The 26139-nt window shown below is 34.5% G+C and overlaps 6 protein-coding genes across 10 annotated transcripts; 5 read left to right on the top strand and 1 right to left on the bottom strand.

The window, feature by feature from the left end:
• The first annotated feature begins 287 nt into the window (after positions 1 to 287).
• On the top strand, positions 288 to 3410 carry LOC103855639 (probable zinc metalloprotease EGY2, chloroplastic). Of its 3 annotated transcripts, XM_009132648.3 has the most exons (13): positions 288 to 600; positions 677 to 740; positions 815 to 955; positions 1142 to 1192; positions 1382 to 1432; positions 1504 to 1614; positions 1709 to 1783; positions 1862 to 1967; positions 2039 to 2132; positions 2233 to 2386; positions 2486 to 2693; positions 2778 to 2938; positions 3021 to 3410. In XM_009132648.3, the coding sequence occupies exons 1-13, from the start codon at positions 431 to 433 to the stop codon at positions 3273 to 3275; spliced, it is 1641 nt and encodes a 546-aa protein (XP_009130896.1). In that variant the 5' UTR covers positions 288 to 430; the 3' UTR covers positions 3276 to 3410. The 3 variants fall into 3 exon arrangements, with proteins under 3 accessions (XP_009130896.1, XP_009130898.1, XP_009130897.1); XM_009132650.3 differs by lacking the exon at positions 1382 to 1432; XM_009132649.3 differs by lacking the exon at positions 1142 to 1192 and having other exon boundaries at positions 289 to 600.
• A 469-nt stretch (positions 3411 to 3879) lies between these two features.
• On the top strand, positions 3880 to 6805 carry LOC103855638 (anthranilate synthase alpha subunit 1, chloroplastic). Of its 2 annotated transcripts, XM_009132647.3 has the most exons (8): positions 3881 to 4172; positions 4466 to 4650; positions 4714 to 4909; positions 5108 to 5259; positions 5349 to 5464; positions 5552 to 5798; positions 5880 to 6170; positions 6241 to 6805. In XM_009132647.3, the coding sequence occupies exons 1-8, from the start codon at positions 3986 to 3988 to the stop codon at positions 6649 to 6651; spliced, it is 1785 nt and encodes a 594-aa protein (XP_009130895.2). In that variant the 5' UTR covers positions 3881 to 3985; the 3' UTR covers positions 6652 to 6805. The 2 variants fall into 2 exon arrangements, with proteins under 2 accessions (XP_009130894.2, XP_009130895.2); XM_009132646.3 differs by having other exon boundaries at positions 3880 to 4172; positions 5552 to 6170.
• A 247-nt stretch (positions 6806 to 7052) lies between these two features.
• LOC103855637 (cytochrome P450 90A1) lies at positions 7053 to 10904 on the top strand. Of its 2 annotated transcripts, none has more exons than XR_004456911.1 (8): positions 7053 to 8541; positions 8846 to 8995; positions 9080 to 9328; positions 9807 to 9893; positions 9980 to 10058; positions 10161 to 10278; positions 10358 to 10488; positions 10591 to 10618. XR_004456911.1 is itself a non-coding variant. In XM_009132645.3 (8 exons), exons 1-8 carry the CDS (start codon positions 7939 to 7941, stop codon positions 10697 to 10699), a joined length of 1515 nt encoding a protein of 504 aa, XP_009130893.2. In that variant the 5' UTR covers positions 7053 to 7938; the 3' UTR covers positions 10700 to 10904. The 2 variants fall into 2 exon arrangements, 1 of the variants encoding a protein (XP_009130893.2); XM_009132645.3 differs by having other exon boundaries at positions 10172 to 10278; positions 10591 to 10904.
• Positions 10905 to 11357: 453 nt separating this feature from the next.
• On the top strand, positions 11358 to 13302 carry LOC103855636 (signal recognition particle receptor subunit beta). The gene is made up of 7 exons (XM_009132644.3): positions 11358 to 11513; positions 11704 to 11851; positions 12032 to 12114; positions 12251 to 12337; positions 12436 to 12584; positions 12671 to 12802; positions 12881 to 13302. The coding sequence occupies exons 2-7, from the start codon at positions 11710 to 11712 to the stop codon at positions 13068 to 13070; spliced, it is 783 nt and encodes a 260-aa protein (XP_009130892.1). The 5' UTR covers positions 11358 to 11513; positions 11704 to 11709; the 3' UTR covers positions 13071 to 13302.
• A 153-nt stretch (positions 13303 to 13455) lies between these two features.
• Positions 13456 to 15416, top strand: LOC103855635 (PHD finger protein ALFIN-LIKE 7). Its single transcript, XM_009132643.3, has 4 exons — positions 13456 to 13655; positions 13751 to 13783; positions 13907 to 14132; positions 14383 to 15416. The coding sequence occupies exons 1-4, from the start codon at positions 13481 to 13483 to the stop codon at positions 14495 to 14497; spliced, it is 549 nt and encodes a 182-aa protein (XP_009130891.1). The 5' UTR covers positions 13456 to 13480; the 3' UTR covers positions 14498 to 15416.
• A 2097-nt stretch (positions 15417 to 17513) lies between these two features.
• On the bottom strand, positions 17514 to 21648 carry LOC103855634 (probable 2-oxoglutarate-dependent dioxygenase At5g05600). The gene is made up of 3 exons (XM_009132642.3): positions 19555 to 21648; positions 18867 to 19197; positions 17514 to 17913 (listed from the first exon to the last, which is right to left on the bottom strand). Exons 1-3 carry the CDS (start codon positions 20091 to 20093, stop codon positions 17665 to 17667), a joined length of 1119 nt encoding a protein of 372 aa, XP_009130890.1. The 5' UTR covers positions 20094 to 21648; the 3' UTR covers positions 17514 to 17664.
• Between the last annotated feature and the right edge of the window lie 4491 nt (positions 21649 to 26139).

Genomic DNA, 26139 nt, shown 5'->3' with positions numbered 1-26139 from the left:
TAAGAAGGGGAATTTATGTCGGAAGTCAAGAAAACGGCATGGCGCTCCTCTGTTTGGCAAAAACCACGCGTGTCGTTTCAAATATTAAGAAAGGCAGTACCTGTCGGTCATATCTAGAAAAACTTAGAAAAAAAGCTAAGAAAACGGCATGGCGCTCCTCTGTTTGGCAAAACACACGCGTGTCGTTTCAAATATTGGGAAGCGAACTACATGTCGGTCAAATAAGTGAAAAACTACAAAGCGTTATTCTTGGGAAGAGCTCCTCCAGTGGATAAATGAAAGATGCTCTGTTCTCCAGCGATAAGAACCACGATCGTTAAACTGTTGGAAGACAAAACAAAAAAAATACAAATCTTCTTTACGTCCTAAGATATTTAATGACACCTGGGTTTTGATCGGAGAACCTAAAGGTCTAGACTTTCCGTAGGATATGAATCTCGCGGCTAGCTTTCGCGCCAATTACGGCGTCTTGCCGCAATGCTGCAGCTCACGTTGCTGCAGTCTTCAGTTTCAGCCATTGGTAGCTACTTCGAGTTTAGGTTTTGGGCAGAGAGATAGCTATCGGAGAAAGAAGGAGCTGAAGCTGTTCCCAGTTCAAAGGTTTCATTTTTTTCGATTGTTTTTTTTTAATATAATAATCTGTTTATCTGATGGCTTTGAGCTTTGGAGTTTGCAGAAAGAGGGAGACTTTTTGTAGAGTGACGGATGCACAAACGGAACCAGATGGCAATAACGATGAGGTATTTGCTTAATAGCATCTATGCTGCTTCTACTAAGGTCTATGGATTCTGTTTTTGATCTTCCATGTTTGTAGGAAAGTGGAGGAGAAGACAAAGAGGCTTTAGCAGATGAACCTCCTTCACAGGCTCCTCCTACTGAGTTGGTTCCAGAGGCAACTGTTGTGGATGAGGCCGTAGGCAGTAATGAGGAAAACAAAGTTCAATTCAGCTCTCAGGTATTGTTTTTATGCATCAAATGACATAACTGAAGCTTCAATTGTATAACTAAGCAGTGTTGTTTACTAACTAGTAGCCTCAGAGGAATTGAATCTAAATTACTCTATTTGGCTTATATTACTTGAACCATATAGCTTCTTGGTTTTGTTTCTGAATGTATTATACTTTGCTGTATTTTGTCATAGGACGGTGATAAATTAGAAGTTAGCACCGGTTCTCCTCTTCCTGGTGTGAATGTAACTATATTAAAAATTATATTTACAAAACGGCAGCTTAATGCTCTAATTGTATAACTAAGCAGTGTTGTTTACTATCTAGCTTCAGAGGACTTGAATCTAAATTGCTGTATTTGGCTATTACTTGAACCATAGAGTTTCTTGGTATTGTTTCTGAATGTAGTTGTACTTTGCTGTATTTTGGAATAGGACGGTGATAAATTAGAAGTTAGCACTGGCTCTCCTCTTCCTGGTGTGAATGTAAGTATTACCAACAATGTTATTTACAAATGTTTTTTATTTATCTTTTCATAAAAAGTTTTTGTGAACAGCCGTTACAACTGGATGATTCCATGAGACTCCCCAAAGAAACGATTGATATCCTCAAGGACCAAGTATTTGGGTTTGACACCTTCTTTGTTACAAGCCAAGAACCATATGAGGTGAGCCACTGAGAAAACTCATCAGTTTCTTTTCTTAAGGTTATATTATCATACAAGCGAGGTTGTGAAAATTTCTCTCCAATGTTGTTGGTAGGGTGGGGTGTTGTTCAAAGGAAATCTAAGAGGCCAGCCTGCTAAAAGCTACGAGAAGATAAAGACAAGATTGGAGGTAGCAACTCTGCTTCTTTAGGACAAGCACATGTGGTGGCAAAGATTCATAGTAAATATTTTGCTCATCAATCTGCAGAATAAATTTGGTGACCAGTACAAGCTTTTCCTTCTCTCCAATCCAGAGGATGATAAACCTGTGGCTGTTGTTGTTCCTAGAAGGTCCTTGGAGCCTGAGACAACAGGTAAGTCGTACCATATGGTTCCTTATTTATAAGGTTTTCTCTCAGATTATTAAACTTACATACAACTGCAGCTGTTCCTGAATGGTTTGCTGCTGGTTCTTTCGGATTGGTGGCGTTGTTCACATTGTTTCTCCGTAATGTACCCGCCTTGCAATCCGACTTACTGTAAGAAACATCTTAAAACCATGTCTTCTCCGGAACATGTTATGCTTCAAAAACATCAATTGAAGAAACCTATTCCTCTCGTCCATGAATATGATTGCAGATCAGCATTTGACAACCTTGAGCTGTTGAAAGATGGCTTACCAGGAGCTCTCGTCACCGCTCTTGTCCTCGGAGTACATGAACTGGGACACGTTTTGGTTGCAAACAACCTAGGGATAAAGCTCGGTGTTCCATTCTTTGTTCCAAGTTGGCAGGTGAAGATTTCTCTTTAAAAAGCAAAAAAAGGGAAACCTCCTTTTTATCTGGAAATTTGTTTTTGTTAGACATTTGATGAACATGTTTTAGATTGGCAGATAGGTTCTTTCGGTGCTATAACGAGAATCAAAAACATCGTGCCCAAACGAGAAGATCTTTTGAAGGTCGCAGCTGCAGGACCTTTGGCAGGCTTTTCTCTGGGGTTTGTTCTGTTTCTTGTAGGGTTGGTCGTACCTCCGAGTGATGGTATTGGCGTTGTAGTTGACTCATCAGTGTTTCATGAGTCCTTCCTCGTTGGTGGTATTGGTAAGCTTTAGCTGTTAATCTACTATGATAATGTCAAGAGTACTAATATGTTTATGCATTTTTTTGCTTTTATCCTTTTTATAGCAAAGCTCTTACTCGGTGATGTACTAAAGGAAGGAACATCGATATCTTTGAACCCACTTGTGATATGGGCATGGGCTGGACTCCTCATCAATGGCATTAACAGCATCCCTGCAGGAGAGCTTGATGGTGGTAAAATAGCTTTCTCCATTTGGGGTAGAAAGGTAACTTCAGACCCAAACTTGAACATTCCCATTTTTCAAAAAGAAAAATACTTAAACTCATGGTTCCAAATGGTTTATTCAGGCCTCCACACGGCTCACGAGTGTCTCCTTAGCGCTCCTGGGTCTATCTGCGCTGTTCAGTGACGTGGCATTCTACTGGGTGGTGCTGATATTCTTCCTGCAGCGTGGACCAATAGCACCGCTAGCTGAGGAAATCACTGAGCCTGAAGAGAAGTATGTGTATCTAGGAATCTTGGTTCTCTTCCTCTCCTTGCTTGTGTGTTTGCCTTATCCGTTTGCTTTCACCGGTCAAGACGCCATGATGATTGGCTTGTGAAATGAGACTCATCATTATACAAACAAAGAGCAATAACTATAACTTTTAGTTTTGGTCTCTAAGTTACATAACATTTATATTTGAAAGAGACTTTGAATGGTTGAAAAAAGAAAATGGACCAACATTATTTATGGATAGTAGAGTACCAAATGTGATTAGGTATAATAATAATAATATATAAGGTAGAAGTGAACAAAAGAACATGGTTTTCATGTGGATGTATTTGATTTTGGTTGGTAGCAACTAAAGCAACTTTCCAATTTATAACACTCTTGTTAAATCAAGAAAATGTCAAAGTTTCTACATCGATAATAATCAATATTAAACAATTGACTTAACCAACCAACATTGATATCACTATCTGGTTTGGGAATGAAAACCATTCGGTTAATAAATTATACGTTGAGAGCAGGTCCAGTGGGCCCAAAAAGGTTAAGCCTGCCAGTCATCCACTTCACTTTCTTTGTAGTACAAACGAGTATTACCCTTTACCAAGAGAGAGTGAATGCACGTGACTTGGTGTAAGAAAATACAGGTGAGGGGTATTATAGTAAATTACAAAATTAGTCACATGGTCGTGCTTTATAAATAAGACATATCCTCTTTTTATGTCGTTCGCCACTCTTCTCTGAATCTTCTTCTTCTTCAATCTCGTCAACATTTGGGCCGCCGGAGCCCGTGACCACCGCTTTTTTTCTCTTCCGTTACGAATGTCTTCCTCGATGAACGTGGCGACGGTGAAGCCTCTGAGCTTCTCTCGCCGCCTCGTCCCCTCTGCGGTTTCTCGCGGACTCGCTTCTTCCGTGACGGTTTCTGGATATTCCGGTAAAACCTCCGCTTACGCGCCTTCTCTCCGTTCGATCAAGTGCGTCTCTGTATCGCCGGAAGCTTCAATAGGTGAATCAATGCTCTTCGATTTGTTAATTCTTTTTCTTTGGGTTTTGGATTCTGGTTAGGCATGCGGTTTAGGCTTATTCGGTTCAGTTATTTTGGTTTCGGCATTGAACCGGAAAATTTGAAATCGGAATCTGATTTTTGATAGATATGGTCACAATCGGAATCGGAATTAGGCAAGCGGTTTAGGTTTATTCGGTTCGGTTAATTTGGTTTTCAGTTAGTTCGGTTTTGGCATTGAACCGGAATCTGATTTTTGATAGTGTTGTAATATGTTCTCGATTTGTTATTTGCAGTAAGTGATACAAAGAAGCTCGCAGATGCTTCTAAGAGCACGAACCTTGTACCAATTTTCCGCTGCATTTTCTCGGATCAGCTCACTCCCGTTCTTGCTTACCGTTGCTTGGTCAAAGAAGATGACCGCGAGGCTCCTAGCTTTCTTTTTGAGTCCGTTGAGCCTGGCTCTCAGATGTCCAGCGTTGTAAGAATATAATAATCTTTCTTTGTATCTTGTTTTTTAGTTCCTAATACAAGATCACAATAGGGTCGTTATAGCGTTGTTGGGGCTCAGCCTGCGATGGAGATAGTTGCAAAGGAGGATAAAGTTATTGTAATGGATCACAAAAGTGGAAGCTTGACTGAGGAATACGTTGAGGATCCTATGGAGATCCCGAGGAAAATCTCTGAGTCGTGGAACCCTGATCCTCAACTAGTTCAGGACCTTCCTGATGCGTTTTGTGGTAAGGAATCCATCTTTGATTATTTGTAACTATTCACTTGTTAGAATCGATAAAATAGAGTAATGTAAGCTACTAGTTTTATGGACTGGGACGATGTGATAAAAGTGTAGATGTTTTTGATATTAGATTCGAACTAAGGACGTTAGTTTCCTCTCCATGCTTTGTCTTTTACTTAATAAGACTTCTCTATCATTATAGGTGGCTGGGTTGGTTTTTTCTCGTACGACACAGTTCGCTACGTAGAAAAAAGGAAGCTTCCATTTTCAAAGGCGCCTGAGGATGATAGGAACTTGCCAGACATGCATCTTGGTCTATATGACGATGTAGTTGTATTTGATCACGTGGAGAAGGTAATACTTTTGTTACTATCTGTGTTGTATGATTATTACTTGTGGAGTCTCCAAGTTTGGTAATTAGAGGTTGGTTCCCTTTTATACAGAAAGCATATGTTATCCACTGGATTAGACTAGATGCGACCGTTCCCTATGAGACGGCATACAGTAACGGACTGCAGCATTTGGAGAATTTGGTATCCAAGTTACACGATATTGCGCCGTAAGTATATCTCTTTGACTTTATTTAGTTTGTGAGCTTTTTTGTTACTATTCTGAAAGTTGTTTTTTTTTGTGTGAATCTCAACAGGCCAAAGCTGGCTGCAGGTAACGTGAATCTTCAGACGCGACAATTTGGACCAGCTCTGGAAAACTCAAACGTGACTCGCGAAGAGTACAAGGAGGCTGTGGTCAATGCTAAAGAACATATACTTGCAGGAGACATATTCCAGATTGTGTTGAGTCAGCGTTTTGAAAGGAGAACGTTTGCAGACCCCTTTGAGGTCTACAGAGCTCTAAGAGTAGTGAATCCAAGTCCGTATATGGGTTATTTGCAGGTCTGTAACGGAGAGACTTGTTCTTGTACAACTATGTATTTGTTCTTGCGGTGGATAACGATTGATGCTTTTAACCTTCAGGCTAGAGGATGTATTTTGGTAGCATCAAGTCCAGAAATTCTCACCAAAGTAAAGCAGAACAAGATAGTGAATCGGCCATTAGCTGGAACCAGCAGGAGAGGGAAAACAGAGGTGGAAGATAAGAGATTAGAGAAGGAGCTGCTAGAGAACGAGAAGCAATGTGCTGAGCACATCATGTTGGTCGATCTCGGTCGCAACGACGTTGGGAAAGTTGCCAAATACGGTTCGGTGAAAGTTGAGAAACTTATGAACATCGAACGTTACTCCCATGTTATGCATATCAGCTCCACCGTAAGTGTTTGGATCAAATAAAAATATTGTCTCAGATTAACTGTTCCTGATCATTTTAAGTTTAATGCAGGTGACAGGAGAGTTACAAGATGATTTATCTTGCTGGGACACACTACGTGCGGCTCTACCAGTGGGCACAGTTAGCGGCGCACCGAAGGTGAAAGCCATGGAGCTAATCGACGAGCTCGAGCCTACACGGCGAGGACCATACAGTGGAGGTTTTGGTGGAGTCTCGTTTACTGGCGACATGGACATTGCTTTATCACTTAGGACAATAGTTTTCCCGACGGCAAGTCAATACAACACAATGTACTCTTACAAAGATGCTAACAAACGCCGTGAATGGGTGGCTTATCTTCAAGCTGGAGCAGGTGTGGTGGCAGACAGTGACCCGGAGGACGAGCACCGCGAGTGCCAGAACAAAGCCGCTGGTCTTGCCCGAGCCATCGACTTGGCTGAATCCGCTTTTGTTAAAAAATGAGTTTGATCTTCGAATCATCTGTATAACAGTTTCAGGCAGAACAAGCTTTCTAAACACGAAAACAATTGTAGATTTTTTTCGACAATAAAAACTACACAGATTGTGGCAAGCAGCACGTAATGTAATAAAATGTAATCTATATTTTCGGATATTTCGGACTCGTTGTTCTTAACTAGGGGGATATACAATCTGGTTACTAAGACCAGAATTAGAGCTTGAAGTTAAGTAAACAAGAACAATTTGTATGTTTAAGCTCTACAACTAATGCAAAACAAACTAACCAGAAATGTAAACAAGGATTAAAGTGATTTACACACTATTATGATGCGGTACACATTTTATTTCATGTTTGGGTTCCAAAATATCATAAGTCTAAACCACAGTGTAAAAGTTGAAATTGTAATAAATGGAGCCAGATTTTTCACTTTCTGATATATTATTTCCTCCACATCTCTGGTTTTGTACTCACTCTCTTTCCGAAAGTAGAAAGTAGGATTTTCCAAAATTATATTTTTTTTGTTTCAAAATAATAAATTTTCTAGAATTTTAAGAAACTTTTACTAGTTAATATTGATAACTTGTATACTTTAAAAAAATATTAATTGAAAATATTTGAATTAGTTAAATATTATTGGTTGATACTTATTAGAAAATGCATAGTAAAATAAACATTAATACATTTAATTGTAAATATTTATTATATTTTAAATATATATAAATACTTTATAAAATATTTCTTTCGGAAACCGAAACAGTATCTTATATGTTTCGTAGATATTAGAAAATACATGAATTATTTTTTTGTTAGTAAATGGAATACAGTCACAAATACATGTGAATAATTATGTACATACATCGCTAAAATATCATAAATTATTATTATATTTGCACAAAATCTAATATATTCAGAAAAGCTAATAATATATGATATTTTTAGATCTTAAATGTATATCTACTCTAGTCAGTGTATTACATGCATAAAAGTCGATATATTTACATAAAAGTTAATATATACCGAAAATAATATATTTATGATATTTTTAGACAATACCTTGAATATATATCTTGGAACATTTAAAATTTCATAGATAAACACCAAGCAATATAACAATGATATATAGGAAAAAGAATCTAAAAAAAGAATACTTATTTCTTAGTTAACAATTCATAAATTAATGAAATATTAAATGCTATCAAATTTTAGAGAAAAATAATGAAGAAAAATGCAAAAGAGTATAATGATGAATTGACCAAAAAAAAGAGTATAATGATGAAAGGTCCTAACTCATGCAGAAACCCCCAGCGTGCCCACTCTCCCATCTCCATATATACTCCCTCTATCCTTTCCTCTCTATCATCATCATGGCCTTCTCCTTCTCCTTCACCGCCCTCGCCCTCCTCATCTCCTCCCTCGCAGCCGCTTTCCTCCTCCTCTTTCGCCGCACCCGTTACCTTCGGATGGGACTTCCTCCAGGAAGTCTCGGCTTTCCTCTCATAGGCGAGACTCTGCAGCTGATCAAAGCTTACAAGACAGAGGATCCTGAGCCTTTCATCGACGAGAGAGTGGCCCGGTACGGTTCGGTTTTCACGACGCACCTATTTGGTGAACCGACGGTTTTCTCTGCTGATGCGGAAACGAACCGGTTCGTTCTCCAGAACGAAGGGAAGCTCTTCGAGTGCGCTTATCCAGCTTCTATAAGTAATCTCATGGGGAAACACTCTTTGATTCGTATGGAAGGTTCTTTGCATAAACGTATGCACTCTTTTACCATGAGCTTCGCTAATGCTTCAGCCATGAAAGACCATCTCATGGTTGATATTGACCGGTTAGTCCGGTTTAATCTCGGTTCTTGGTCCTCTCGTGTTCTCCTTATGGAAGAATCCAAAAAGGTAACACATTAAATAAAAGGCATGCATGGATGATATGATCGAATGAATATAAGCATTTTTAACTTTTTTTTTTAATTTGAAAAAAAAAATCCGACAATATAAGGACCATGCTACCTATGTATAATAAATTAAAAAAAACATATTTTACCATTTTACCAAAAAAATAAAAAAAAATTAGGAATTAAAGTGAATATTCAACCGTTTGTGTCCAAAACCAGCCATGTAGGTGATATATATATCACTATTTTTTTGCTAATTTGCATGGATGATATATGTTGAATTATTATGGTTGATGATGATGCAGATGACGTTTGACGTAGCAGTGAAGCAGCTCACGAGCTTTGATCCAGGGGAGTGGAGTGAGAATTTAAGGAAAGAGTATCATCTTGTTATCGAAGGGTTCTTCTCTCTTTCTCACCCTCTCTTCTCCACCACTTACCGCAAAGCCATCAAAGTACTAATTACTCTTCTTTAACGCTTCTTTTTTTTTATAATTATTTTAGACTATTCTAATATATATTCTTGTATTTTTTATAAGGCGCGGAGGAAGGTGGCGGAGGCGTTGACGGCGGTGATTATGGAGAGGAGGGAGGAGGAGAAGGAAGGAGCGGAGAGAAAAACAGATATGCTCGCGGCGTTGATAGCGGCGGATGATGGCTTTTCCGATGAAGAGATTGTTGATTTCTTTGTGGCTATACTCGTCGATGCTTATGAAACAACGCCTACTATCATGACTCTCGCCGTTAAGTTTCTTACCGAAACTCCTCTAGCTCTTGCTCAACTCAAGGTATTTTCTATGCTTAGTACTCATTCCGTTCGCAAAGAGTGTCTTAAGTATATATGTGTCATGCATGTTTGTTTGTGTTTTTGAAAAGATATTCAAAGCTCTTTTACAAAAAAAAAAAAGGATATTTTAAAAGTTAAGATTCGATCCTCTACTGCATGCATGCAAACCGATATAATTTTAGGACCAGAGCTGCCGATGTGTTATATATCACTTATCACTTATCAACTATGCTGTTTTATCTGGGTTTTAGGGTAGAAATGAATTTTATTAAAAAGTAAATTATGTTTATTAATGTAGCATTTTAATTATTCTTTGTCTATATCATTAGTCTTGTCTCTAACTCTAAGGATGGTTTAATGTTCACTAGATTTAGTGCGTGGTACTATAAACCAAAGAACACCTAATTATAATTTTGCTTTAACCTTTTTGTTCTTTTATTATTGGTTGAGTTGGTATTGGCTTGGTTGAAATTAAACAGGAAGAGCATGAAAAGATTAGGGCAATGAAGAGCGATTCTGAGAGTCTTGAATGGAGTGATTACAAGTCAATGACATTCACACAATGTGTGAGTGTTCTTACTTAAAAGATTTTATTACCTCTTGTCTTATGATCCTTTCTCACTAATCTCTTGCAAAAATTATTATGATTCAGGTGGTTAACGAGACTCTGAGAGTAGCTAACGTCATCGGCGGTGTTTTCAGGCGGGCAATGACGGATGTTGAGATCAATGGTAAACTATATACTAACTTTGAAATTGAAACCCCTAGCAAAAAAAAAATTTGTGAAATGAAAATGAGTCAGTTACAAAATGCCAAAACGTTCTTACATGAAGAAAAAAAACAGGTTATAAGATTCCAAAAGGGTGGAAGGTGTTCTTATCGTTTAGAGGAGTTCATTTAGATCCAAACAACTTCAACGACGCTCGCACTTTCAACCCTTGGAGATGGCAGGTTTATATTTTTGTAAGCCATTGGCATTTCTTGATCTTGATTTAGAGCTTATCTTTGCTCTCTTGATTTTGATGAACAGAGCAACTCGGTAACAACAAGCCCTTCTAAAGTGTTCACACCGTTTGGTGGAGGACCAAGGATATGTCCTGGTTACGAGCTAGCTAGGGTTGCAATCTCTGTTTTCCTTCACCACCTAGTGACAAGCTTCAGGTAAATAAATACCTTGAGATACAAGATAATTAATAGCCTACTTTTCATTATCCAAATGCTAAGAAGAATGATTTGGTTTTGTTTTGTTAATTTTCTGAGCAGTTGGGTTCATGAAGAGAAAGACAAGATGGTTTTCTTTCCAACTACAAGAACACAGAAACGGTACCCGATCACCGTGAAGCGACGTGGTGGTGGCTTATCATCTACTTAATGAAAAAGAAGAAGAGATCAGAAGATTTTATTTAACTTTCTTTCTTTTATGCTCATAAATAGATCTAGAGCTGAAAAATAAAAGTAACCGTTACTTTACAAAGACTTTTGTTTACCTTAATGTTTGCATTAATCTCTTCTGCTTCACATCCCTCCATCTTTCTTTTTGCTCATTATGGGTACTAATATTAAACTATTTATTTAAATTTTAAATATCTATAATTATCATTAGATATTATATCAAAATAAACATGAAACCGAATGTTTGAAGTACATATTTATGTTTCAAATATTTTTATTGTATACTAATTTGAACATTCAGATCGGTTCCTTCAGATACTATATAAGATTTTTTTTCTGTTTATCCATTCGAGTTCGGTTAATAATATTTGAGGTTCAAAAGTTTTTTGTTTAAAAACACTTCAGGTTCGAATATGTTTTGTAACATCCTATAAAGTTCATTGTATATTATTTAAATTTTGGACTTCGGTTCGGTTTCGGTTTGAATTTCGGGTTACTGATATTATGTCAAGCATAGTTCCAAACTTCCAAAGTAAGTTAGGTTGAGCAACTTTTCCGTGCATAATTACAGTGGAAACGACGTCGCGCGCGAAAGTTCTCAACTTCTTTATAAGACACGTCATCACAACTGAACGGGCTGGGCTTTTCCTCGGCCCAGTTAAATTCTTTTTAAAAAGTAATAAAAAAATATCTGGACCCTAAATCATCCTCGCCGTGGTTTCTCCGCTTCCACCGTCGTCATCCATCTCCTCACAGTGATCTTTGTGGCATTCATTCTCCCGCCTCTCTAGTCGGTGCGTTTCCGTCTCCTCGATCCAACCGTTTCCTTTCTCTCTCTGTAAAACTTTTGTAGTTCTCATCCGTAGAAATTTGAATTCGAAATCTATATTTGAATTTTCGAGATCCGGTTGAAGCTGAAAAATCAAATATAGTGTTAGGCATTTTATCTGTTCGTAACTTGGGAACATTTATCTCTGGATTTAGGTTGAAATGGAGAATTTGGAAGATCTGAAAATGATGGCGGAGCAGTGGTCGAATCAAGGTATTGAGTATCTTCAGAAGATACCTCAAGATCAGCTCTATGCCGCCGTTGGTGTTCTCTTGTTTACAACCGTTTTGCTCCTCTTATCAAGTATGTAGCAGCATACACCACCACCATTCTTCATATTCAATAGTTTGTTGTTCCCTTGTGAATATGATTAGAATTGTAAAATTTTTAAATTTGTGTGTGTATGTGATTTGTATACTCTTAGGGTCTATGCAATACATAAATAATGGTTATTAAACTTAACATTCTTGCTGGTTTATCTAGTTCGCTTGGTGAGGCGTACCAAATCAAACACTGTGCTCCTTTCTGGGCTCAGTGGAAGTGGAAAGACTGTGCTCTTCTATCAAGTGAGTGTTTTGGCTTCTTCACGTTCCGTATGAGATGTAATTTAGTTTTGTTAAGTGTCACTAACGGCCAAATCAGGGTAGATGACTAGTTGATTGTTTTGGCTGTTATAAGATGAGATAAATGTTTGATTGGCAGCTCCGAGATGGATCATCCCATCAGGGTACTGTAACATCAATGGAACCGAATGAAGGCACTTTCGTTCTTCACTCCGAAAACGCTAAGGTGAGGCTTCTGATCTTTGTCTCTTTTAAACAACTCACCCTGTTGATTTTGATGCATATATTAACACGTTAACATCCTGTGTATTCTGTGCGTGACAGAAAGGAAAAGTCAAGCCTGTTCATCTTGTTGATGTTCCTGGACACTCTCGGCTTCGACCTAAGCTGGAAGAGTTCTTGCCCCAAGCAGCTGCTATTGTCTTTGTTGTAGACGCCTTGGAGTTCCTCCCTAACTGTCGTGCAGCTTCAGAGTAACTTCAAACTCTCTTTTTTTTTTTTGTTCTCTCACACAGATACACACAATCTTAACACATGAGGCATTGCAATGGTTTGATAGGTACCTATACGACATTCTGACGAATGCCAACGTTGTCAAGAAGAAGATACCAGTCCTCCTTTGCTGTAACAAGACGGATAAACTCACCGCGCACACCAAGGAGTTCATCAGGAAGCAGATGGAGAAAGAAATGTAACGATTTTTTTAATTTTCTTAACAAACCAAGCCAATCATCATTTCTTAATGTTTTTTTTAATTTCTTGCCGTCAGTGAGAAACTGAGAGCTTCAAGGAGTGCAGTATCTACAGCTGATATAGCCAACGACTACACCATTGGAATCGAAGGAGAAGTGTTCTCCTTCTCGCATTGCTGTAACAAAGTCACTGTCGCTGAAGCATCTGGACTCAATGGAGAAACTGTTCAGGTCCAAGACTTCATTCGTGAATACATCAAGCCCTGAGTGAGAGCCAACTTCTACATCCGTAGATTTAATCCTTTATCACAGGCTTCTTATGCACTTTGTCTGTGACTGTGATTGGAGTTTAGAGATCTTTCTTTTGTATATGAGTTGTTGTCAGAGATCTTTCGAAAAGTTAGGACAAAAAAAAAGAGAGAATAAATGACATCCATAATGATGTTATGATCCATCACACAATTTTTGGAAATTATTCAAAAATTAATATATTGATTTAGATGGGCCGACCCATGACCAAGAGGCCCAATAAAGATATTGCGTCTAACGCAAGGCATAACTTCTGTTGTTAAACAAACACTCTCCTACTTAAACAACTCTCCAACACCTTTGATTATACGTATACTCAAAGCATACCGTATCTTCTTCTTCCTCGTCTTCTCCACCAAAACGACGACATGTTCCGCCGTGTAGTTCCTTCTTCTTCTTCTTCCGCACAAAACGGCGACATGCTCCGTCGTGTAACAACTTCTTCCCCACTGATACGCGATGACTACATCCCAAGAACCGTCGAGCATATCTTCATAAATTATAGATTACGTCGCGTCGGCATGCTTCGAGCTTTCGGTACAGGTAAACAAACTGAACTTCTTGTTTCTCCTAAACCCTACGTAACCTTTTACTTTCTTTCTTTAATCTTTCTTCTTGTTCTTGCCTGTGTTTACCAGATGTTGGAACTTTATACAATTTATGCGATCCGGGTAACATAAACTCTATACATTCATCAATCAGTTCCTCTCTGTTATCATGTTGACTTGTATCTTGGGTGGTTCTTGTGTTGAACTTGAACTTATGCGTTGCATTTTCGGTGGGATTTAATTTAGGTTATAAGGAGAATCTGTCTTTATACGGATACCCGGATGGGACATGGGACGTGCAAGAAGCACGCATGCTGCTTCCTCCTAATCTTCCCGAGCCAACGGTTGGAATCAACTTAGCCAGAGATCGTATGAGGGCTATTGATTGGGTGACGGTGGTGGCTGAGCACTGTGATTCTTGGTTGCTCTCTCTTGCTTTCCTTTTCGGTGTTGGCCTTAGTCATGATGACAGGTATAACTATGGTTTCTTCCTTTACTTGAAGTATAATTAATTAACGCACATGTAACAACTACAAGTGTCACCTGTCTTTTGGTTGTATGTATGCTAGTATATATATAGTTTTGCTAAGTAGAAAGCATTGATGAAACTTTCTTCAGGATTAAAAAACCTCACTTGAATCTTAGTTGTGTGTTTCAAATTTTCTGGTAACGCTGCTGATCTAGCTGATGTTGCTGTGTCTATGAACTTATTCGTTGAGCAGGGAGCGTCTATTCGAGAGGATCAATGGTCTCCCAACTCTTGCTGAAAAAGTGAAGGAATACTATCCAGGACAGTTAATCCAATCAAGGATCCAGCAAGCAAATCTAGAAAACTAGATTGATAGAGGAAGAGAGAGAGAGCTCTTCACATGGTTTAGGTATTGAACAACAAGGTTTTATGTACATATTAGCTGTTTCAAGAACTCATATATCGAAACATTTCAACTGAGTATACTTGAATCTCAACAATAGAGTTGTAACACTGTTTCAAAAAAATCAAGGTTCATTGAAAAGTAAAAAAAAATCTTTAAACAGTAGCGTTGGGTAACCTAGAGGTTTCTTGAAAGGCAAGCTTCAGATAATAATGGGCCAGGCCCATGCAAAGTAGGCGTAATAAATTGCCTATTAAACTCAAAGACCAGAGAGAAAGAAAAAGCTGTTACTGTTGTTCTTCTTCTTCTTCTTCTTCTTCTTCTTACATCTCTTCATGTCCTGACGCACCGCACGCATCGGTTTTGAATACCATTGATACTGACCTCAAATCCAATCTTTAACACCACTGATCTACCTCTCAAAGCTCACTGACTCTTACTTCTGTACCCTTTCTTCGTTTCCTTCTACATCTATGGCTGCTACTGAGTCCTCTAACCTCACACCGTGGAAGAGATCTTCAAAGATGGTATGCAGCGTCAAGATTGGCTCTCTTTAGTTGCTGTCCACAGTGATTGTTGGCTTCTCTATGTTTCTTCCTACTTTGGCGCTCGGCTCAGTAGCAATGAGAAGTATGTAACTTTCTTTCACACATATTGTTTCTTTGCTTGTTTTTGGTATATTCATGTTTGAACATTCAACAATGACGCATAGACTCGTGACCAGTTGCTTATCATTATAATCAATGATTGCATTCATTACCAAATGTGTTTGTATATGTATTTTTTTTTTTTTGGTAAAATGTTTGTATATGTATTGACTCTACTCTCATCGTTTAATTGTGTAATCATGTTAAGGTTATTAAAAAATTTATCTTATGCACTAATCTTCACAACCTCATGGTAATTATTTATTTTGATGTTCCTTCTGCAATTGTATATGTCCTACGTGAAGACTATACTGTATCCACATTCATTTTGATGTTCCTTCTGCAATTGTATATGTCCTACGTGAAGACTATATTGTATCCACTATGATCAACTCAAACATTTTTATAAAAACATGTTCACTCATCCAATTCATTAAAGAGACGCAACCTTCTACAGTGTGAATTAAAATGCAACTTGCATTTTCTATAGTATTTTTTTTTTGAACAACTATAGTATAATATTATATAGTATTCACTTTTCTGGATAAGATTATATGTTATTTCAAGACCAGGTCGACACTTTGTGGTGCCTACCCACCTACTTGAATAACGCACATGCTTATGATTCCATTTAATACGATACTAGATTAAGATTCGCGCCTTGCGCGGAATGAATATTATATATAAATTATTTTTAAGTATTATATATTTTTTATATATTATGAAATAATAAATATATATTAAATAATTAAAAATTTAGTAACTATTACGTATATAATTAAATTGGTACAAATACTTAAATAATTTTTTTTAATCTAGATAAACATTGTTTTTCTATTTTATATGGTATAAAATTAAGTTTAAATGATATTAAGATATATAGTACATTTTTAATATTGACATCTGTTAAAAAATATTTTATGCTCATATTATTTTTGATCATTTGTATTTCGTTATAACAATTTTTTTAAATCAATGATAACAATAAAAAATTTGTGGGATGTTTAATATTTTTAGTAATTTATAATTTTAAAAATATTCAATGTAAAATTTAAAATCTTGTCAATAATTATTCAAAATGTTTATCAAAAAAATTCGAAACAAATTTGAAATTTAAATAAATATGTATTTTATATGGTATATGGTTTATTTTGAAAAATATTAATATACATATATATAATATTTATTAAATGAAATTTTCTACTTATGTAATTTCGTAATCATTTGTATTTTGTTATAACATAAATTTTAAACCATGGATCACAAAAATTTCAATGTGATATTTTTAACAACTTTAGTCATTTGTATTCGTTTTTAAAAATTCAAAATATAACATATACGAAAAAATCTAAAATTTTATTATATAGTTAATGTGGTTGTTTAATTTTTTTTTAGTAAGTTAATTTTTTTTTTTAAAATGATAGAAAATAGACTAAATTTTATCAAATCTTTATTATTCAAAATCATTAATTGTCATATATATTTTAGTCACATTAGGTAAGTCCGTGATTTTTATTTAAGGAAACAATGAATAACATTTATGATTAATTTATGATTAGTTTAATAAAAAGCTTATTATATATTTCTATGGACCAACATATTTTTCTAAGGATTCTAAGAATGATTGTGGTGATGACATGTGGCTACAAAATATGTTATAATGCTTCTCTTTTAATATATAGGGGATTATTTATATATAGATATATGTGATATCTTGTGTATAGTCAATTGTTTGACAGACTGAATCTAATGATTAATCCACAGGAATAAGGTAATCCATATGGGAACGAGAGGCTACAAGAGCGTATACGTGCTTTTTGTTTTTAGATTATTATCCACTCAGTCTTCTTATTCACCACTAATCCTCAATTTACAAATGCAGTAATATCGAATCTCTCAGGGTTTTATAATTGGATAATATTTAATTAGATAGAAATATGTTTGTCGTATATGATTCATCATCATTGACAAAGTGCAAATGATATGATATCACGCTCAAGTCTCAACTCACTTATGTATAAAGTATATCGGCTTTAGTCTTTTATTAATAGATTGTATATATTGTTAATGTTTGTGTGCATAATTTTACTCTGAATAGTTTTGTGAAACTAGTTGATTAAGCACTATTTAAATATTATCATGTGACGTTAGAATTCAATATTTATACATTTTCTCTTTATAATACGCTAATTAATTGTACTCTGGTCACTATCAGTCAGGTTTTTCAAACATGGCGACAGATTAAAAAATTAAACAAGGTGCCAAAGATAATGATAGATGTTAGTTTTGTGAAACTATGTTCCTTGAACATTAATTTGCTTGCAAAATATTAGATACTAAAACATTATTGTATAACAATATATCTCATTCAATATTTATTTACTCGAAGGTAAATCAGATCCTGAAAGATTGTACACATACAAGTCAGATATAAATCATGAAACAAACCAAAACATTTAATTTTCTTTATAGGAAGGGAAAACAATTAACGAGGAGAGACATGAGATTCAACATGAGATTTGCCTTGTGGACCTTGAGTTCTGATAAAGAGTCTGTATTGATCAAAGGTCATTGGAGGATATAAAGGAGGATTATGAGTGGATACAAGTTCTTGTAATGGTTGGATTGGTATATCGCTTTTAGGATTGTAGAAGAAAGCAAGCGAAACTCTCTCTTTCTCCGAGTTCACTATCACTCTATGCTCCACACTCTTGTATGCTGAGTTGCTTAGTATCTGCATTTTATCATGGCACACACATAAGTTATAATACTAAGATTCATAACAGTTTAGAAAATAAGATTAAAAGTTGCCGGTTTATAATATAAGATTAAAAGAATCTTTTGAAAAGTTGCCGGTTTAGTTATACATTGAATGGCAACATGGGCAAAGGCCAAACAACACATGTGCGCAGTGAAGGATTATGGCTGTACTGTTGTTTCGTATCAAAACAGGGACACCCACCCAATTTTTTCGAAACAATTATAATTGAGGATTACTTTATTTGTGAAACTGTCGTTTTATAGAAACAGGTTGACATAGATCTAAAAGGACGTAATTTCTGTTGTTGGAATTGACATAATAATTACAATGATATTTTCTTTTGAATATTCAAAAAGGTATTTTGGCACCAAGTAGTTACTGTTTATCATACTTGCATTTTAAACATGTCTAAAACGTGGAACTATAGCTTAGATACTCTTCGTTCGTTCTCAAATAACTAATTCGGCATTTGTCCTTTTATTAATAGCCTAGATTTTTTTTCAAAAAAAAAAACAAGGAGAATAATCTGTTTCTTTAAAAATATTTAGTGTATAAACATGTAATTACAGTTTGTAGGATATTTAGTAATAGTATGTGATTTATCTACTATTTTAACTAAATTTACTTTATTTCCAATTTTTTTCTTTTTATATTGTATAACTATATCGTATTTTATTCCATTCAAATATTAGTTATTCGTGATTCATAAAGAAACATGTAATGAAATTTTTTTACTTAGTTAGCATTTTTTGTAGTTTTTTGGTTATGAATAATTCGAATATATATATAGTAGATGAATGAAAAACAGATATGGAAATTGTCTCTATATATAAATAATTTCGAGTATTTCATCATTTAAAACATTTATTTATATACGTTTTAAAATTAAATTGATATAAATTCTGAAAAGAAAATTAATTAATTACCTGAATTTGATCACCGATATTAACGATGAACGCATGAGGATGAGGCTTGACGGTGATCCACATGTCATTTTTACGGACTTGAAGACCGAAGACTTGATCGTCTGGTAAGAGAATAGTCATACCGCCAGGATCAGAGTGGGAGGAGAGACCTAGAGCCAGCTCTGGTCGAGGGCATTTTGGATAATAATTAACCCTCAAACATGCCCCTATGTTTTCACCTCCAAAAGCATCTTGAAACTCATCCTCCTTTAATCCTAAGTTTAACGATAATACCTTCATGACTCTCCCGCATAGGTTCACTACTTCCTTGCCATACTCATCGATCACTTCTCTATTTAAAAAAAATATAAAATAATTAAAAATCTATGAATCAAGTTCCAAAATTGTACTTTTTGTTTTTGTTTATAGGAGTATATTTTTTCTTTTGGTGATTCCAACGAATCATATTACAAAATTCTATGGTAAACAAAGAGATTCTTCTCTTCACACTCCCCAATAAAATGAAAATACTATTTCCCAAGTTCGTACCGTTTGTTCCCTACATTTTAACGGTTAAGAAAAAACAATCTACTTTTTGGTAAAATGGGTCTTCTTTCTAGACTCTCAAAAAAGTAAAAGTAAAAAGTACAAACATTAAGAAAATTCATAATAAGGTTATAAGAAAAATATTAAAGAAGAGAGGATGGACCTAATGGTGGGAGGAAAAGAAGGCCACTTGTTGAAGTCTTTCAAATGAAGAGGAAGAAGATGGAGAAAGTAATAATCACTCCAGTCAAGAATGGCTCCTTTCTCAACTCCTAGTCTGCTTCCATATCCTTCATAGGTTTTTGGTGAGTTTCTATAAGTCTCCTTCTCATTAACCGGCAAGTGGAAAAACTCTCTCCAATTCTCCCTAGCCGCGTCCATCAGCTCTGGCCTCACACCATGGTTCAACACCTGGAAGAATCCCCACTCACGGCAAGCCTCCGATATCTGAGCCATGATGGCCTCGTCTGGCGACCCGTCTTCCGAGAAGAGTCCTTCAAGGTCAATGATTGGTATGTTGGTCGCGGCAGGAGCCTCCTCTATCGTGGTGGGACGTTGAGATGCTGGTTTGATGTAGCGGTCGGGGAGAGAGGAGAGGTTGCTCTCGGCTAAGGACTGAACTCTGACGATTGGCTCAGGCCACTCATCCATCGTGGACCCTTTCCTTGTCTCGATATTCACTTCCTTCTTGTTCTTGGTCATATTCTTTGTTTTTTATGTACTGATATTGCTCTTGCTCATGTGAGACGTTTTAGAGAGAAGAGGATTTGTGATAAATAAATAAAAAATTTGATTGATGGAAGGAGTTTATAAGAAGGGTAAATTGTGGTGGAGGAGAATCCAGAAATCGGCTCAAGAAGATGAAAGCAATCTCTCTTTCTTTATTAATGAAACGTGTTAAAATTATTATTATTATTATTATTATTTGTTTTGGGACACAACACACAAGGACAAAAATATATCGTGTCGACAAGTGAAACTATGAATTACTTTGAGTTTTATGGCAATCTTTTTCTAATATATTTACCTTTGTTAGATGACTAAATGTGGACAAAGACAAAAGATTAATCTCTTAATATATTAATTAAATGAGTTTGCCCAATAGGATGCACGTGCCATGACGGATTATGTGTAAGAGATTACGGTTATTTTATAAAAATGATAATTATATTTGTGAAAAAGAAATGGGGATTGACATCAAATGGAGAATTACGGGGATGATTGATAGAAACTAAAGTTTTCTAAAGTTTATAATATATATCTAAACAGTTCTGTCATCAATCATGATTTAAGAGCCATAAACAAATCTCGTTATTTATAATACGTACAATAATTTGTGTTTTTTTCTCTTGATAAAATACAATAGTTTGTTGTTTGTCTTATTTGTCATTGTCCTACGTTATATCGGATCTAAATTTCAGATGTGACTAATACAAAATATTAGATTACAAATTCTAATGTGAATTGTTTTCCTTGTCTAACAATTATTATGAGTCTTTATATACTTTCTGTTTTTCTACTGTAGATGCAAAAAACTTTTTAAATGTGTATGATATATTTCCTAAATGTATAGGATATCTTTCTAAATTTGAGTTTAGGAAAATTTCTTGCATAAGTATAATATCTTCCTAGATTTAAGAAAGATATTGATACATATGTATAATATGTTCATAACATATAGAATTTTTTATAAGTATAATATGTTCCTAAAATTATTATGACTATTTAGATACTTCTTCTTTTTCCACTGTAGATGCATTTTTAAAAAAAAAATGTGTATGATATCTTTCCTTAATGTAAAGGATATCTTTCTAAATTTGAGTTTAGGAAAAATTCTTGAATAAGTATAATATCTTCCTAAAATTAAGAAAGATATTGATGGCCACTTGGCCACTGAGTAAAAACTATGTAACCCTTTTCTTTCTCCTGCATTTTAATAGAAGATTTTTTTACAAAAAAAAAGAAAGATATTGATACATATGTATAATATGTTCATAAGATATAGATTTTTTTTTCAAAAATGTGTATTAAAAAAATATATTCTTAAATGTATATTTAAGAAGATTTTCATGAATATATATTTAATAAATTTGAATTATCTTTTAAATATCTATAGCATTTTCCTAAATTTTTTGGAATACATTATTGAATTTGACATCTAAATTTTATAAAGATGTTGCATATATTTAAAAGTATCTTTGTAAATTTTCGAAAGATGTTTATATATTGAGTAAGAATTTATTAAATATGCATATAAATCAAATTCAAAAAGAAGCCATAAACATTTAGAAAGAAATCAAAAACTTCTTAAATACATGGCCGGCTCAGGAGGGAAGGCCAACAGTTTAATCGCCCAGGGTCCATCCCAAAATCAAACAAATTTAACTATAAAAAAATCCAAATTTTTTTTTCTAGCAAGGGCCCCAAAATATTATTTTTATTCATCTATAATGAATAGAAACAATTATCAGGGGTCCAATAAAAATTTAGGTCGGCCCTGCTTAAACATATATAAAAGTTACATTTAAAAAGTTTATTTACACATTTATGAAAACATTCCTAATTCGGAGAAAAAATATGCAAATATTTTTTATTTTATTATTTTTAAATATTTACATTTATATTTATATATTCAGTAAATAATTAACTAAAATTATAAATAGGATAAAGTTATCTTTTACTCCTTCATAAAACTTATTTTGAATTTTATGGACTATCTAGAGAACATAAAACTAAAAATAAACTATTAAGAGATTTGTCTTAGAGAACCAATATTATTGACAAAAAAAAAACTTAAGATCTTGTTTAATATGATACCACGTGCGCTATTAATCTATATGTACAATGATGTCATCAATGACGCAATCTTTTTAAAAGATAAAACGCTGAATAAAAGTTTTGTAGAACCCTGTTAGTTTTGTACATCTAGAAAATGCATCCAGATGGTCCATTTAGATGTCTTATCCAGATGCTCCATCTGGATGTTGTTTGTTTCTTCATTTCGTCCATGCATGCAGATGAATCATCTTAATGCAACTATGTTCGTTTGCTTTTGATTTTTAACTTCCATCTGTATCCAGGTGGACTTGTTAATAAAATAACTAAAATATACATTTTTTACGTTTCAGCGGAAAAATAGCATTTTACAGTTTTGGCCGAAAATATTTTTGCGGTATTTGAGGAAATATGTGTGTTTTTGCAAAAAAAATGCATTTTTATGGTTTTGGCATAAAAATACGTTTTATGGGTTTAGCGGAAAAATACGTTTTTGCGGTTTGGACGGAAAATGTGTGTTTTGATGTTTTGGCAGGAAAAGTGTTTTTGACAGGAAAAGTTTTTTCGCGATTTTGGCGAGAAAAGCATTTTTGCGGTTTTGGCGGGAAAATACATTTTTCCGGTTTTGGCGGGAAAATATGTTTTTCCGGTTTTAGCGGAAAAATGTGTTTTCCAGTTTTAGCGGGAAATGCGTTTTTTTTTTTGTTTTGGCGGGAAAATGCGTTTTCCGGTTTTAGCGGGAAAATTTTATTTTACGGTTTTGGCAGGAAAATGCGTTTTCCGGTTTTAACGAGAAAATACGTTTTTTCGGTTTTGGCGGAAAAATACGTGTTTCCGGTTTTGGCGGGAAAATACGTGTTTCCGGTTTTGGCGGGAAAATTTCACTTTCCGGTTTTGGCGGTAAAATTGTGTTTTCAGTTTTGACGGGAAAATGTGTTTTTCGGTTTTGGCAGGAAAATTCAGTTTTCCGGTTTTGGCGGGAAATTGTGTTTTCCGGTTTTGGCGAGAAAATGCGTTTTTCCGATTTTGACGGAAAAATTGTATATTTCTGGTTTTGGCGAGAAAATGCTTTTTGCGATTTTGGTCGGAAAATGTTTTTTGGAGTTTTGGCTGGAATATGTGTTTTTCGGTTTTGGTGCGAAAATGCGTTTTTTTTTGTTTTAACGAGAAAATGCGTTTTTTCGGTTTTGGTCGAAAAGTGCGGTTTTACTGGTTTAGCCGAAAAATGTGTGTTTTATGCAAATGTGTTTTATGCTTTTTTGCGGAAAAAACGCATCTTGCGGTTTTGGCAGGAAAGTGTGTTTTTCAGTTTTTGTGTTATGCATTTTTTGGTGATAGCGGAAAAATATATATGGAAAAAATAGAATTTACGGTTTGAAAATAATATTTTAATTTTAAAAGGTCATTTTTGTCATTTATTATTTTGGACTAAACTAGATGCATCTGCATCCAGATGCACCATCAAGACTCATCTTCATTTGTGTGAGAATTTGAGATGAATTTTTAAAAATTCAGCTGGATGATGCATCTGGATGTAGCATTGTAATGTAAAAAATGAACATCAATTTGCATCTTCACCCAGATAGATAGATTATCTGGGTGAGCAAACGAACATGACGTAGGATTCTTGGATGATATATCCTCTTTAAGAAACTTCACAGATACATGGTTTTAGTCCAGTCCATACTAAATTTAAAATTCGATCCACAACTATATGGTTTTTAGGTTTCGACGATTGCTATAATATCCATTGTGATAATTAAACCGCCACGTTTGTAGACCTCCACATTTAAACATGTGGGTTCATTTTTGTCTATCTATAGATGTTCAATTCATTGAAAGAAGATTTTCTGTTAACTATATTTATAGCTTTCGTGGTTTAGTTTATTAACATGTTACGAAAAAAAAAATTGATTAACTGAATTATACGGTAATGTAAAATTGCAAGTCATCAGTCTATTTTAATGTTATAGTTGATCAAACCAAGTTTTGAACGTTCTCCATATACATCATCCTATATGTGTTACAATTATGATGGCATTTTTCTTATAATATGTACAGCGCACGACAGTGTTTGTTGAAAAAACATGGTTATTGGCCAGAAAGAACGATCTTATTTTTTAAAAAGATATTCTTTTAGTGATCTCGCATATATCTAAACAATTATGAAGTTGACTGCACTATGGTGAGGCTGAATGTTCTTCGTACGTTTTGTAAATGGTGAAAATAGTTGAAGCGCATCGAACATCATGAATCATGATAAATCTTGAGATTTGGAAATAAAATCTTCGAGTTGCTTTTAAATTGTCGCCATTCTTTACATTCTAGGTATGTGTAGATATGTAGGAAACCCCACGTTGAGAGTAGTGGATCACATGCTTCTATTGAAAGTTGTTATCAGAGTATAATCGAGTCTCTCTATATTTGGCTAAAGTCATCTCTTTCAATTTCACATATACCTTTTTTAATCAATAAAATAATTTTGTCCAAACAAAAGGAGAAAAGAACCTAAACTCTGAAATGATATATGACGAATATTCAATACATATTCAATTTGTTCTGATCTTTTGTTTTTTTAAAGGAGTATATCATAAATCGATAATTTTATAAAGAGAAAAAGACTAGGATATCACCAAACCAAGTTTTTGTTCCCAAAGTAGCACTCAAGGCTCAAAGTCACAAAAATAGATTTTATTAAAGAAGTAAATATACACTTATACCACTTGGGTTAATTAATCCAAACCTTAGGGTTTAGAGTTAAGGAGTGGGGTTTTGGAATTAGGGTTTAAAATTTTATAAAAAATAAATACTAAAATAAAAAATAAAAATTTTAAAAACAGTTTCAAAAAGTATTTTTAAATTATAAAAAGAAAATTCCAAAAAAAAAAATTAAAAAAAAAATTTTCAAAAAACAAATTATAAAAATTTCGAATCTGAAAACATATAATCTGAACTATAAAAAAAATTTCTTTTTTTTTTAATTTTTTTATTTTATTTTTTTATTTTTATTTTATTTATTTTTATTTGTTTATTTAATTTTAAACCAAGAGTATTAGGGATATTTTACCCTTTAATGAATGTCATTTTTGTGACTTTCTCCTTTTAGTGCTATTTTTGAGACATAAATTTCAAAAGGTGCTATTATTGACAATTGCCCTTTTATAAATTATAATGCAGTCTTTTTTTATTTTTTATTTGTAAAATATAATGCAGTATATAATGCTTTAATAATATTGTTTGGAGCTTTGAGATTTTATCATATGTTGTCTGGGTCGGATAGGTTGGTTAACGTTATTATGTCTCACCTGTCAGTCGTTATTGGTCGGAAGATGTGTATTTTGCTCACTCCCCGACATACATGCTACATCATATAGCAATGTTTAAAACCATTCGAAGTGTGGTAACTTGTGTGTGTATATATGCCTCATTTATATGAAAAGTTATTCATCAAAACAATCATAATTTGTTGTCCAAAAAAATCACAATTCTTCGCGAGACTTAAATTATCATTTAAGAATGTTGGTGTTTAATCCGTACTCTCTAACATTTGCACACAAGTTCGCCACATCGAACAAGTTTTCCAGTGGTGGAAAAACATTTTAGAAATTTTTATTTCGTTGCTTAAAAAAAATATTTCGAAAGTGGTAGAATGATTAGATATATATATGAAGAAATGCTAGTCTCTCATTACCCGAAAAAACAAGTGCTACATCACCAAAATTACTATTAATTTTTAAATACTCTATAGTTAGATATTGATTGATTTATCATGAACGGAACCGAAAAAGTATAAAGCATAACTAATCAAATAAGGTCGAAGGAGAAGCCAAAAGAGAGTTATGTTATGTGAAAAAGATGAGGTTGCAAGCCTAAAAGAAGGTTAAAGAGATGAGTTTGCGCCTAACAACGACGAACGAATAAGGTTACGTTTGCTTTACAATTAAATATAATTTTCCAAAAAATGATTTTGTGT

The sequence above is a fragment of the Brassica rapa genome, chromosome A03 (assembly GCF_000309985.2).
Source record: "Brassica rapa cultivar Chiifu-401-42 chromosome A03, CAAS_Brap_v3.01, whole genome shotgun sequence".
NCBI classification, from domain to species: Eukaryota; Viridiplantae; Streptophyta; class Magnoliopsida; order Brassicales; family Brassicaceae; genus Brassica; species Brassica rapa.
Note: the sequence above shows the minus strand (reverse complement) of the source record. Positions and strands in the feature narration are given on the sequence as shown.